General features: G+C 44.2%; 1 protein-coding gene across 1 annotated transcript in view; it reads right to left on the reverse strand.

The window, feature by feature from the left end:
* Positions 1-6900: 6900 nt before the first annotated feature.
* The window catches only part of LOC117705708 (aldehyde oxidase 1), a 78355-nt gene continuing 70814 nt past the window's right edge, over positions 6901-14441 (reverse strand). The window contains exons 30-33 of the mRNA XM_076932059.1: positions 10390-10455; positions 8678-8866; positions 8037-8204; positions 6901-7181 (exon numbers count right to left, since the gene is read on the reverse strand). Coding sequence (XP_076788174.1) covers positions 7131-7181; positions 8037-8204; positions 8678-8866; positions 10390-10455 — 474 coding nt within the window. The 3' untranslated portion in view covers positions 6901-7130. The remainder of the gene's footprint in view (positions 7182-8036; positions 8205-8677; positions 8867-10389; positions 10456-14441) is intronic.

Here is a 14441-nt window from a genome sequence, read left to right on the forward strand (position 1 = left end):
CAGGATTTAAATCTGCCCTGTGGCTTTGTCGGAGGACTCCTCCCACTCAGCCCTGCCCCATCGCTCCCAACCTTCCTCCTACTTCCAATAAATTTCCTTTCCTTAAAACCTGGCCCAGCATGAGCTCAGGACTCACTTCTCCCTGTCTTAGGCGCAAGCCACTAGAGGGCGTTATCCAACAAGAACGCGCTGTAGTCAGTGAAGTGGAAGGGATACCGGCAGGCTGGTCTTCACTGCTGTCACATCCATGTCTTGACACTAAGTGTATTTGTTTGCTATTTTTGCTGTTAAACTATAAAAAGAACGCTTTAAGAAATGATACAAGTATGAGAGGCAACAAAGTAAAATTTCTCTATGCCAACATTTAGCAACCAGATTCATGCATGCTGCTGCAGGCTTAGAAAGCATTTATGAACACATACAAATGCCTACATGCACTTTTGTTAGTTTCTTAACAATATTTTCGTTAATTTCTAAAAGGCAAAATTCAATCATTCACATGATTTCAAAGTTGTTGGTTTTTTTTTTTCTTTCTCCCAACTTACTTTGGCTGTCTGAGCTTCAGTGGATTTACCTAGGAGTTGGGCAAAAAATATCATCTCCTTCTAGGATGTTGTAGGGATTAAAGGAGTCCATGCAGGGAAAGCGCTTAAAATAGCAGCTGCACAGTAGAGGCACTGTAACTGTTATCGCCAAGCATGTGTGACAGTCATCTGTCCATTTGTGTTGTAAGTTGTTATCAGAGTTCTAGTTATAAATATTCTACAGGGCAGCAGACGGCTCAGTAGATGAGAGCACTAACTGCTTTATTGGGCAACAGGCAACTCTTGTAACTCCAGCTCGAAGGTATGGACATCTCCAGTTTCTTTGGGCATGTGTGAGCGCACACACACACACACACACACACACACACACACACACACACAGAGAGAGAGAGAGAGAGAGAGAGAGAGAGAGAGAGAGAGGGAGAAGGAGAAGGAGAAGGAGAGGTGGAGAGAGAAAGGGAAGGAGAGGGGGAGGGAAAGAAAGAAAGAGAGAGGGAGAGAGAGAAGGGGAGAGGGAAAAGGGGAGGGGGAGGGAGAGAGTTAAAACATGGTACATTACTCAGCTATTAAAAATAATGAATTCGAGAAATTCTTAGGTAAATGGATGCAACTAGAAATTATCATCCTGAGTGAGGTAACCCAATCACAAAAGAACACACATGGTATTTACTCACTGATAAGTAGATGTTAGCCCAAAAGCTTGGAATAGGGAAGACTCAACTCACAGACCACATGAAGCTCATGAAGAAGGAAGACCAAGTGTGGATGCCTCAGTCCTACTTAGAAGGAGTAACAAAAATACTCAAGGGAGCAAATATGGAAACCAAACATGGGACAGAAATTGAAGGAGGGACCATCTGGAGACCATTCCACCTGAGTATCCATCCCATGTACAGTCACCTAAGCTAGACACTGATGTGGATGGCTGGAAGTGCATGCTGACAAGAACATGATATAGCTGTCATCTTAGAGGTCTGCCAGAGACTGACACATTCAGAGGACAATGCTCACAGCTAACCACTGATCTGCTCAAGGGTTTCCCAATGGAGAGGTTAGAGAGATGATTGAAGGAGCAGAAAGGGTTTGTGACCCCATGAGGAGAGCAACAATATCAACCAACCAGAGCACCCCAGGGTCTAAACCACCAGCCTGGGAGCACATAGGGAGGGACCCATGACTCCAGCTATATATGTAGGGGAGGATGACCTTGTTGAGCATTGGTGGGAGAGGAGATTCTTGGTCCCATGAAGGATGAACACCGAGTTGGGGGAAATGTGAGGGTGGGGAGGTAGGAGTGGGAGGGGTAGGTGGGGCCACAGCCTCATAGAAGCATGAGGAAAGGGGATGGGATAGGAGGTTTCTGGGTGGTGGTGGGGGGAGTGGGGTAAGAGAATAAAATCTGAAATGTAAATATAATACCCAATTAAAAAAAAATGGTACAGTGGAAATTGAGCTCTATTTTGCATATTTAGAGTCAGCCTGTCCACATACCCACCTCCCTCCCTCCTCTCCTTACTTTTATTTTGAGCAGGTTTTTGTTTGTTTGTTTTTTCTGTTTTTTATTTTGTTCATTCTTATCTTAAAATTAGGATAGAGAGTAAGAGGTTTTCCTACAGCATTTCCTACATACTTTGTTTTGGTTGAACCCCACCCCTCATTTGCATAACAGATGTTCTCTCTCTCTCTGTCTCTCTCTCTTCCTCTCTCTCTCTCTCTCTCTCTCTCTCTCTCTCTCTCTCTCTCTCGTGTTCTCTTGCATCTAATCTTCATACATGTGCAGTTAGGTGGGCGTGTGCTAGGTGGGAGTGTGGGAGTGTGTGGGTCATGAAGCCAGAAAAGGAACAACAAAGAGAAAACGAGGTTTCAAGGGAGGGGTGTGGGGTGTGTGCTAGGGCACGATTCCTGCTGAACAAACTCTCAGGTCTGGAACTCCTGCCTCAGAGGCAACTAACCCCTGAGCTGCATGCTCCATACACGTCATGTATAACAGGGTGCGCCTTCTCACTGTTACCCCCGCCCTCCCTTTCTCCACTGTCTGAGGACAGTTGAGTTAGCTGGCATTTCTCTTCTTATCTTATCACTTACTCGCTATATATTTAGTGCATATTTCTATTTCTTTTTGTGTCCTTTCATTTCTATCAGGGCTTTTATGATCTTATCTGGAGAGTTTCAGAACATACAATGGCTAGTTACATAATCTAGAAATGCTCAACTCTTTCCTGCTGGCCTATTGTCAGTGAGGCAGAGCACTGCATAATCTTTCACTTCTGCATCCTGAGAGGTGGGACTTCCAGCCTGACACTCCAGCTGTGTAAGCACTTCAGGACTGGCAGACCTGAATGGTACCTGGCAGTACAGAGCATGTGCAATGTGGGTGGGCTCCACGCTCACATTTTGCTGTAGGTTCTTCTGACGTGGTGTTTCATGGGACCTTAGGATGTTGTTTGGAACCTATCACATCTGTTCCAGCCCTGGGGTAGCCAAGGAGGAGAGCAGCCATGCCATTTTGTCTAGTGGCTTGTTTAGTAACGTTTTCATCGTGGAAGCTTCTGATTGTTAACCTGTTGTGATGTTTGAATGAGGTCGGCCCCCATAGACTCAGATACTTCAATGCTCAGCCTCCAGTTGGCAGAACTGTTTGGGAAGGATTAGGAGGCGTGGCCTTGTTGGAGAAGGTGTGTCACTGGGGCTGGGCTTTGAGGTTTCAAAAGACCACACCATTCCCAGTTAGCTTTTTCTCTCTGCCTCATGACTCTTGTCTCCACATGAAAGCTCTCAGCTACTGCTCTGAGGCTATGCCTGCCTGTCTGCTGCCATGTTCTCTGTCTTGATGGTCTTAGCCTCTAATTTCCTCTGGAAACCACGAGCCCCAAATTAAATGGATTCTTTTATAAGTTGCCTTGGTCATGATGTTTTATCATGGCAATAGAAAAGTAAGGAAGACACATGTGATATAAAAATTCTCATAATCAGGCTCACTCTACCCATTCTTGTCTGCACTCCCCCATCTATCTCTTCTTATGCTCTGAACACCTGGCCAAACCATCTGTTACTCCATGATTATTTTATCCTCTGGATGCTTGCATTTTCCAGAAGAAGGGGAAAAGAAGGCGCACTATCAAAAACTCTGTCCATTGGGGGAAATGCGTTTCGTTTTTTCCTACCAACTGCCAGAGAGACTGTAATGCATATATGCCATCCCGTCTGTACCTACATCTGGTGCCGACCAACCTGTTCAGTCTCTTTCCATTTTCTTCAGACTGTCCTCAGGGATGTTCCACTCCACTCTGGTGTGAGCTGAGGGAGCTACACAGGATGCTGTGTAGCTGGGTGCTAAGTACCTGGCTCCCATGCCTGCTTTCTCTTCCATCCACACTTGTATTTTACTCTGGGTGCTCTACTTCCACCCTGCTTCACTGGGCATGCTCAATGGCTTGCATCCTAACGAGAAACACTGCAGAGCAGCAGGCAGGCAGACATAGGAAGGGATAGAAGAAAGAACACTTTCGGGGGAGAGGGCAGAGACAGGGTCTCTAACGTAAGAGGCAGGGTGGGGGATCCATGACAGAAGAGAGGATCCCAAGAGAAGGCTGGACAATTCGATATGGCTAACTGGCATAGTGTACATATGCACCGTAGGGATTCAGGTAAGATCCTGATTGGGTGAGTGGGATGCCATGGGAGATTGTTATACTAGAGCATAGCATATGCATACATGCCTATGTATGTGTGCAGTATATATAGAGATGTTTATCCATAAGTCCATACAAAACTTTGGCTCCAATGTGGAGAACAAATTGGAAGGGAAGCAAATCTGAATGCAAGAAGAGAACATTATTGCAATAATCAGGGGTAAAGGACGATGGCTTGCAGTAACAACAGCTGACAAAACAGCAAGAGGTCATTTAAAAACTGTTTCGGAGGTGGGAGTGACAGGCTGTCATGCCTGCATAGCTGTGTTTACAAGTTGAACAGTTCTGAGATCATTTTTTTTTTTTTAATTTCTGGTCAAGCAACCCAAAGACAGCTATACTTATTGGGAGATCTGTTTGGGACACAGGTGGTCTAGAGGATCTGAGACATCCAAGTCACAATCAAAAGCAAGACTTGGAGCAAGTGGTGGCATGTGCCTTGGTCCCAGCACTTAGTGGACAAATGCACAAGAATTCCGTGAGTTTGAGGTCTGGTCTATTATAACAGGTTCCAGGCCAGCCAGCACTAGAAGACCTTGTCTGAACGTTCCCTGATACTGAAGGGGCATTGTTTACAGAGTCAGAGCCTCAGGAGTAGAATCAACTCTAACCATGGGGTAACAGTCACCAGCCAGCAACAGAGTGTGGAGTAATGAGAAAGATCAACACCCCCTAGATCCCTATACTTTTTTAGGAATGGGCTGCAGGGGGGGGGGGGAGAGCTAGCAAAGGGCACAGAGGGTGGCAGCAGCTAAGGAGATGTGGAGAAAACAGAGCACTATCCCAGTCCTGCCATGTGACAAGACAGGCTTTGGAGACCCCTTAAATCAGAGCATAGTTCATGCTATTTCTGTGCTCCACATTCATCAGATTGAAAGTCAAGCCCTTGTCCCTAGCTCTCCAGACCGCCCGGCACAACTTCCTTGAGTTTTCTGTTTCTCTCCACAGATACTTTGAGAAATGCCTAGGAGAAACCCCACAAACTTATTATACATTTATCCTTTTAGGGTATGTGCTGGTTAGTTTTTCTCAATTTGACATACCATCATCTGGGAAGAGGGACCCTCAACTGAGGAATTGCCTCACTCAAAGTAGCTTGTAGGTGAGACTTCAGTGCATTCTCTTGATTGTTCACTGATATAGAAGAGCCCAGAACACCGTGATTAGTGGCGCCCCTGGCCTGGGTTCCATAAGAAAGCAGGCCCAGCAAGGCCATGGAGAGCAAGCCAAGCAAGCAGCATCCCTCCATGGTTTCTGCCTCTGGTTCAGCTTGAGTTCTTGTCCCTTACTGCCTTTAAAGAGCAACTGTGATCAGGACCTCTCCTCCCCAGGTTGCTTTTCATCATGGTGTTTATCATAGTAACAGATGGCAAACCAGAACAAAGTACATGGGTTCAGGTGGCTGTTGTGTATAAATCACCACCAATGGAAACCCTGTGCTATGAGCAGTCAGGCCCTCTGTCCTCTCAGTTCTTAGCAACCACCTATCCACTTCATCTTTGAGACACTGCCAAATTGGGACCTTTTGTATAGATGAACTATATATGACCTCTTTGTGTATTTCTTTCATCCACATAATGTTCTCAACATTCACAAGTGCTGTATGTGTACCCATACTTCATGCTTTGAAAGGACTGAATGAATTAACTTTTGCGAATGTACCTGCATATTATTTATTAAATGTTAGCTGTTGGTAGAGCATTCTCCTACTTTTCAGGCCAGTGAACAATGCTCTGAGTGTTTGTGTGTAGATTTTTCTGTGTGATGCTTTAATAATCATATGCAAATTCTGCTTAACGTTTTACCCGCCCAGATGTTCCCCAGTGGCTGTACCATGCACACATCTCCATCAATGGATAGGAACACTAGTTTCTTCATATCCTTCGAACTCCATGCATTGTCCATCGTTTCAATGCCAGCTGTCACAGTGTTTCTCAAGGACAAACAAGGTTGAGCATCTCCTCATGTGCTGATTGGCCATTTAAATGTCTCTGTCTATTCACTTCATTGTCCATTAAAAAAAATAAACAGTCATTTGTTCTTTTAAGTTATAAATGTTCTGAACACAAGAGTTTTGCCATATATTTGCAAATATTTTGTCCTGTGGGGGGTCTCTCTCTCTCTCTCTCTCTCTCTCTCTCTCTCTCTCTCTCTCTCTCTCTCTCTCTCTTTCTTCCTGTGCCAGAAGTTCAAGAGCCTTGCATACATCAGACAAGAAATTTACCACCATCTGTATCTTTAAACCTTATTTGTTGGGACAGGGTCTTGCTCCACAGCCCAGGCTGACCTTGGACTCTAGACCCTCCTGTGTCACCCTCCTGTGTCACCCTCCTGAGAGGTGGAAATGCAGTTGCCACCTTTGTAGTTTTGATGATGTTCATCAGTCTGTCTCCTCCTGATCCCTACAGAGCCAGACACTCTTTAGATATGGGGCCTGTATCTGCTCTGATAAGAAAAGTGGGATGGATGGTGACTCTCAGGGACAAATGAAAACACTGAATTGACAGTTTACAACAGGAAAAAAAATTATCTATAAAACCTTCGTTTGTTAGCTAGTGTAACTTCTGCTGGTGTATACAAACTAAAAGTGAAACACAGACAAGCTTTCATATAGTCCAGTTAGCTTGACAGATCCAAGGGACAGAGTAATGAATGAAGCCACCTCAGAGCAAACGATTTAATGTTTGTGCAATTTAATATATGATTTATAATTGCTCGGGTGTGTGTGGAGTATCCTTAGGAGAAACTTCGGAATCGGCTTCATGGAAAGCAGCTCTGTGGATAATTCTGGGCTGTGAGATTCTGGCTTTCATATTTAGCATCTTAGAGCAGAGAGACCAAGAGCTGCGTTCTGTGATTGTTGAGCCAATCCCTCCAGAAGTTCATGCTTGACTCACACAGGTATGTTCCAGGGAACATAGGATCCAGGTTCATCTCTTGGAATCTGGAAGGAAAGAACAAATTTGGATGCTTATAACTTAGAAAAATGTTTGTGACTTAGGTTAAAAAACTAACAGACGATAACGAAGGTGGAAGCACCACAGGCAACTGGGCCAATGAGAGGTCCGAGAATAACATTGTGTGATGTACAGAGGTGTCCTGGATATGGGAGGGGCACGGAGAGTCTCAACTCGACCTGGAGAGATTAAGGGCCGGTGGAGCCAGTGTCTGTTTCTCCAGCGTTAGGTAGAGGATATCCTGCACAGCCTGCAAGGAAGGAGTATAGGAGGGACACACATAAGAGAAGGAAACTTATCTTGTAGCTCAGGGTCCCTGCTGAGCACACACTCCAGATTTCTGTGCTTTTATGTATCAGTATGAAGTGTATTTTTTGGTTATAAAGAAAGCAGTGTTCAGGAGGGACCCTATTGTGGGAGGGACCTTTCCATCACACTTTCCCAGTACCTGCCAGGTGACAGTGGACATGGGATGTAACACAATGGCCTTTATTCTCAGCTTGGTGTCCCAGGTTCAGGCCACAGCCCCTGGCCTCTTAGCCTGATTCAGATATCCTTGAAAAGGCTCAAAACAAGGGGAAACATAAGACCGAGAGACTAAACCTTCTGTTCCCCTCAAGTGGTAGGAAGGGGAGCACACAGGAGACCAAGCAAGGCCAGACTAAAGAAAAGACAGCCAAGTTCAAGAGCCATTCTATCTCACTCACGTGGCCTACAGAGTTCCTGCCATTTTTTCTTCCATGGAAAACCGCAGTAATGGGTTAAAGAAACTTGGCCATGAAGCCAAGGGGACAGAAATGAAGAATTTTTTTGTGTTACTTTCCCTCTTGGGTGTAGCATACCATGTTTGTGAACTTATCTTCACAGGCCATTCTGATTTTCTCTGGAGTCAGAGGACTACTGAGCTTCCACGGTCCAGAGATGCCTCTCTCCTGCTGAGCTGCCCTCACGGCGTCATGGATGGCGAAGAATACCGAACATCCCAGGAACACCCCAGACTCCCCCAGGCCCTGGAGAGAAATGAGCCATGTAGATTATGACACAAACTGCCCCTCCCTGCTTGAATATATGTGTATATGTGCACACAGTACATATTAATTATATACATACATATGCTACAGACTGCCATAAGTAAACTATTATTGAAAAAAATAATTTAACCACTAATCTTAATATTCTCACATTTAAGATGCTAGATCAAAAAAAAAGATTCCAAATGGAGAGATCGCATATAAGCATGACAATAATTATTGTATTTAAGAAGTCAAATGGAGTCTGGTAAAAAGTCAAATGGAGTCTGATAGTTTATATTAGGCTCCAAGACTGGAAATATCTGAAGCATTTTACCATGTTGCTATTTTATAATTAGAGTGTTTAATAAGGAGTCTTCTGTAATCACCGTAACAACACCAAACACCCAAGTAGACCAATGTCTCTCCACCCTATTGATATCAACTGAGCTCGGACTTAGAGCAGAGTTTACCTTAGATGAATACAGGGTGTTTGAGTGTTCAGATGGGGGCAAAAAGGAAATGTGCATCTCCGTGGGAATGTCACAGATGGCAGGAATCTTGTACTGGTTTGGACCACGACTGTAAAGAGTGCCCCGAGGAGAGTAACTCAGCTCCTCTATTGTGTAAAGTCCCATTCCTTGAACAAATGCGCCTTCAACCTGAGAGAACAGAAGAAGGTAAAACAGCCAGGAGCATTTCAACAGCATGCTGTGTGTCTGATCTTTGAAATATAGTTTGAGGGGTCTTCCAGGGTGTCTTTAAGAGTGTCCCCAGAAGTCCACCTAGAAACATTTCTATATATCCCATTCAGTGCTAAATTCTAATGTAAAGGACATGGGTTTTAGTCTTGGTTTAGCTATTGAAATGATAACTCCAGATGACTCCTCACAGGGCCTATCCACATACCTTCATTCTTTCAACCAGTGAGGCGATGAAACCTTTCTCTGGCTGACTTTGAAGAGACCCAGCATAGTAAAGAAAGGTTCTCATGGCTGGGGAGCCCCACCATCTCACTGTACACAAGAGTTCATAAGCTGTCTGGCTTTCGTCTCTAGGCTCATTTATACCCTGTAACATGAAGGGTTTCAGCTGTGTGTTCTCTAAGCCTTCTCTACAGCTTTGAAATGTCCAAGTTTCTAGACATAGAAAAAGTACCAGGGATGGCTTGTGATGTTTGATAAATCATGCTTGTATGCTATACAATCTCCCAGGTTATGTCACCTCCAACCACTAAGCTAAGGTCTTGTTTCTGTCAAACCTTTGTCAACCAGAGCCTCTTCCCTTCTCTTCCCCCAGCCCCATGGCTGGCTCACATATCTTTATTTAGGTTGATTGCCTCTACTCTTCTAACTGAGAATCTTTGTTCATTCTAGCATACCTACCTGGTCTATAGTAAATTCTCCCAATCCTCTCTCTCTCTCTCTCTCTCTCTCTCTCTCTCTCTCTCTCTCTGTAGATGTCAAGTGTGCATGTGCCTTGTGTATGTATGTGCACATTTGTGTATATGTGTGTGGAGGCCAGAGATCAATGTCCAGTGTCTTCATGTATTGCCCTCTATTTATTTGAGACAAGGTCTCTCACTGAACCTGGAGCTCACTGATTCCACAAGATGAGTTCTAGCAAGTTCCAGGAATGAATCCGTCTCCGTCCTGACCTGGTGATGAGATTACAGAAGTGTGCTGTTATACTTGGCTTTTACTAGGTGTTGCGGATCTGACCTCAGATGCCCAGGTAAACAGGATGGTGGCAGGCTGAATCACCCACAGGTGTAAGTACACAAGCATGTGAAGACTCCATGAGTGTCCCATGTCTGCCAGCAAACCAAACGTTAAGGTAGAACCCCAACTGTATTTATTAATTAATTTATTTATTTGAGGCTCAGTTTTAGTCCTATCTCCCCTGTATCTCTCAGGCTTCAGGTCCACTGACCACTTCTAGGTTTGGTCTTGCTTTTCTCAAGCTTTCCAGTCAGATTATATACATCTTTCAAAACTACCCAAAGCACCATTTCTCCCCTTTTTGTAAATGTTAAGAAGACTGAGTTCTGCAGCTGGTCTAAAGAGACAGATTTTGAGCAAAGGGGCAGAAGAATCAGGTGACCAGTGAGTGGATGTTTCCTCTTCAGACCTCACAGCAGTTTCTGCCCCACAAACAGGAAACAAGGCAAAATAGTTATACATACCTGGCCCATGTCAAGGGCTGGGTTTATGCTGTGGCCAACATCCATCACGATGTCTGTTCTGATAGTCTAGACAAAAAAAAATCCATCTTAATATAGATAACTCACAGAGATGTTGAGAAATACATCTTGCCTGGGTTTGGATAAAGTCTTTCTTTGGACCATGTTATTTCATGATAAGGAAGAAACAAAGATTTTATTATGTGACAAAGTTTATTACCTAAAAAAAAAAAATTTTTTTTTTTTGAGATACGGTCTCATGTAGCCCAGATTGGCTCTGAATGTGATATGTAGCTAAGAATAACCATTAGTTTCTGAGTCTCCTGTCTCCACTCCTCCACTGATTACAGACATAGTCCACCATGCCTGGCTTGTATAGTATTGAGAATTGAACCCAGGGCCTCAGGCATCCTAGGCAAACAGCCACTAATTGAGCTCCATTCCCAGCCCCTATTCTGAATTTCTTTTTAAAAATTTATTCTCATTTAATGTGGATGAGTGTTTGTCTACACGTATTTATGGGGCTTTCTGTGCATGTTTGGTACCCAGAGAGGCCAGAAGAGTGTCATATCATTTGAAACCAGAGTCACAGTTGGTTGTAGGCCATGCTGTGTGTACTAGGAACTGAACTTGGATCATCTGCAAGTGCCCTTAACCACCAAGCCGTGTCTCCACCCCCAACACAAATACTCTTAACCAGATTAAGTACTTTGTTTTCTTTGGAAAGAATAGAATAAAATATTCATTTGCTTTTGATTAGCTTCAAGCTGGGCGATGCAAGAGACTAAATTTAATCTACCACAACAAACAGTGAAATAGCAAAAGCCAGTATTTTTGGCCTTCAGAAGCCTTGTTACAAAACCCTATGGCTACTTTCCAAGCTAATACACAGAATTCACCCAGCTCAGTGACATTTACTGAAACACAGAGTTCAAGAAGTGTCGGTAAAATAAGTCCATTGCAATAGAGCGTTCATTTTGGGAGTGGGGGAAAGAATAAATCTTCCTTTATGACTTGCTTTTCTGATAGCCTAAAAATACAGAGAAGAGAAGGCCCTACCTTGGTGTTGGTAACACATCCATCCTCCAACGAATCTATGGATTCTTTGGTGTGAATGGTGGTCTCTAAAGCCTGATGTTAGTGAAGATTCTACTTTCAAAGACATGGGCTTATGGCTCTCTGTCACTGTCTTCTGATAGAAGGACTGTAGAGTGGGTCTGGGTTGTGTGGCAGCTTTCTTCCATGAGGACACTTAATGAACTCCATTTGGTAGTCACAGCCTGGGCCTTTACCTCCCACCAATCTCTGTCAGGGCCAGTCACTGTGACCACTAGGATATAACACAGACAATGGCACTCTGGAATAAGGTTAGGAAGGACTGTGACTTCTGTCCTAGGTCTCCTCTCACACATGTTTGTATTTTCAACTTTCTTGGGGAAATCAGATGCTCTCTCCTCGGGACACAAAGTGAACACATAGGTCATCAGGGAAAAGAAGCATTTCGCTAACAGCCATGGAGAAAACACAGCTCTCATTAACAATGATGTGATGCAGCTTAGAACAGATTCTCTAGCCCCCACCTTGAGATGACTGTAGCCCCCACCACATGCCCGGCCATAGCCTCATGAGAAATCCCAGCTGGTGTTACCTAGATAAACCATGCTGGCCTAGATGCTTGGTCTTCACCGAGGTGGTGTGAGCCAATAAACATTTATTATTTTCAGATGCTAATGGGGGGGGGGGGTGAAGGGACTCTGGACAGCTCCACTATGGCAAGCAAGGCTCTGGCAGGCCTTGCCCTTCTCTCCCATTCCTTCATCCTTGCAAAAAACAAAACAAAACAAAACAAAACAAAAAAAACACCTTTAGACTACACTCCTGAAGCTAGCCACCAAGGTTTATTCCCCTATTTGGTCACTTTCTCTTCCTTAGGCTGACTACCAGGGTCCAGCTATCAAAGTATTAAAGTCCAACAAGCAAAAGCCCCCATTTGGCTCACCTTATTAACATGCCAAATCAAAACACATCACTACATCCTACATCCTAGCCCATTGTAACACAGCCCTCCCCTTTTTCTCTTCTTAAAAGTTATACCTGCAAGGTCATTGTCTGCCATTTTTTCTGAGTCAGAAAGCAGCCACTTTAACTTTTCTTCCTTGCTTAATAAAGGATCTCTCTGTGAACACAGGTGTTTGGATGTAGTTTGAGCCTAATCTAGTGTCTGAGAGGAAACCCCTTCTGTTTGGGGGTCTCCTTCAAGGGCAATTTATTATATAGCAATAGATAGCCATATAGATAGATACATCTAATGTATAGATATAGATTCAAAATTGTCAGGAAGGCAGCTTTCCCAACATGTGAATGGCTAAGAAACAGGCCTCCAGGGAGGACATTTGGAAGGCTGTCACATGCTGGCTTCTTGTGTATGGGTGACACCTACCCTGAGCTACCAATATTGCACATCTCTTAAGGTGGGTTGAATACACTACAAGACATATCTTGAAAGTTCACACTGATACAAGAGCTGTATCCATAGGCAGTAGGAGAAAGGGCCCACATCAGTGTGTGAGGAGAGAGGCTGGGGTTAAAACAGCCATGTCTGGACTACCGGCTATGCTGAGTAAGAGGGCCTGTATTTGGGGATGAGATAAGCAAGCTAAATAGTCAGAGGAGGGACAGGACACTGGGATGTCGACGTCAGGCTTGATGCCTACTCACTAGTCCTCCTCCCTTCACCTGCAAGGAACATGGGGTAGGGCACTTTTGCCCTTTTCTATGTCCTTATGCCTAGTGCATCTGATTGCAACAGACTAAATTATAAGTAAGGATGGCTTCTCACAAAAAAATCTCTCCCTATGACAGACTACTCTATAGACAGGGAGCTAACTATGAGGTAACCTACAAAGACTGCAGCTACACCTTGGTGGCAGTAAGAGGTTTAACTCTCTGTTGTGATAAAGCTACAAGCTGGTCATGTAAATATAAGGATAAAGTCTAATTCATTCTTATATTTAGATGGTTGTTACGCAGACTTCCTCCGGTCCCTACCATGGTGTGATGGTTTGTATATGCTTGGGCCAGGGAGTGGCACTATTAGGAGGTGTGGCCTTGTTGGAGTAGGTGTGTCACCGTGGGTGTCAGCTTTAATACCCTAGTCCTAGCTGCCTAGAAGTGAGTATTCTGCTAGCAGCCTTCAGATGAAGATGTAGAACTCTCAGCTCCTCCTGTACCATGCCTGCCTGGATGCTGCCATGTTCGTTGATGATAATGGACCGGACCTCTGAACCTATAAGCCAGCCCCAGTTAAATGTTGTCCTTATAAAAGTTGCCTTGGTCATGGTGTCTGTTCACAACAGTAAAACCCTAACTAGGACATATGGCCTTATTGAAACCCCAAACCAAAGAAGTTTGGTGGCTTTTTCCCATTTGGAAAAACATAGTCTAATTAACCCCCGGCAAGACACTTGTAAAGTTGACCATGGCAATGCCACCAGGGATAACAGCAGAAAGTCAAGGCCAGCAGCTAAAAAGCATATGTCAGAGATGGACAAGGTAGGCAGGGCCTCCATCACCCTAACGGTGGGCAGCACACAAATATCTCCATGGTTGGGCTAAAAGGGTATTCATTGGGGGCCTTTTATTGTCTTAGCCTATGATACTTCCAGAGAACTAACCAATCTCATAGCAATTACCCAGAACCCCTCCAGCCCCTACCACCATCGTGTAGAAACTCCTCATCAAAGAAGTTCGGTGGCTTTTTCCCATTTGGAAGCTCCTCCACTCTGAAGAGCCCCTGACTTTCCCTTAGTTTCTCACTGTTTTCTAATTCTCTTTGTGAGCTGGCTTCTACTTTGCATATTCCCAAGAGAGTCCATGTCTTTAATTTTCACTAGTGTGAGACTCAGAGCCACTGTCCCAGGTCTACAGGTCTACGGGTGTCTAGCAACTTAGGTCCTTGTATCAAAAAGCATTTATTGGCCAAGAAAAATCCAATTATACTAAGACAAAGAGCAACAAAACCTTGAACCAATACAGGTCAATTATTACTGTTTTTT

This window comes from Arvicanthis niloticus, chromosome 3 (genome assembly GCF_011762505.2).
Source record: "Arvicanthis niloticus isolate mArvNil1 chromosome 3, mArvNil1.pat.X, whole genome shotgun sequence".
Taxonomy (NCBI): domain Eukaryota; kingdom Metazoa; phylum Chordata; class Mammalia; order Rodentia; family Muridae; genus Arvicanthis; species Arvicanthis niloticus.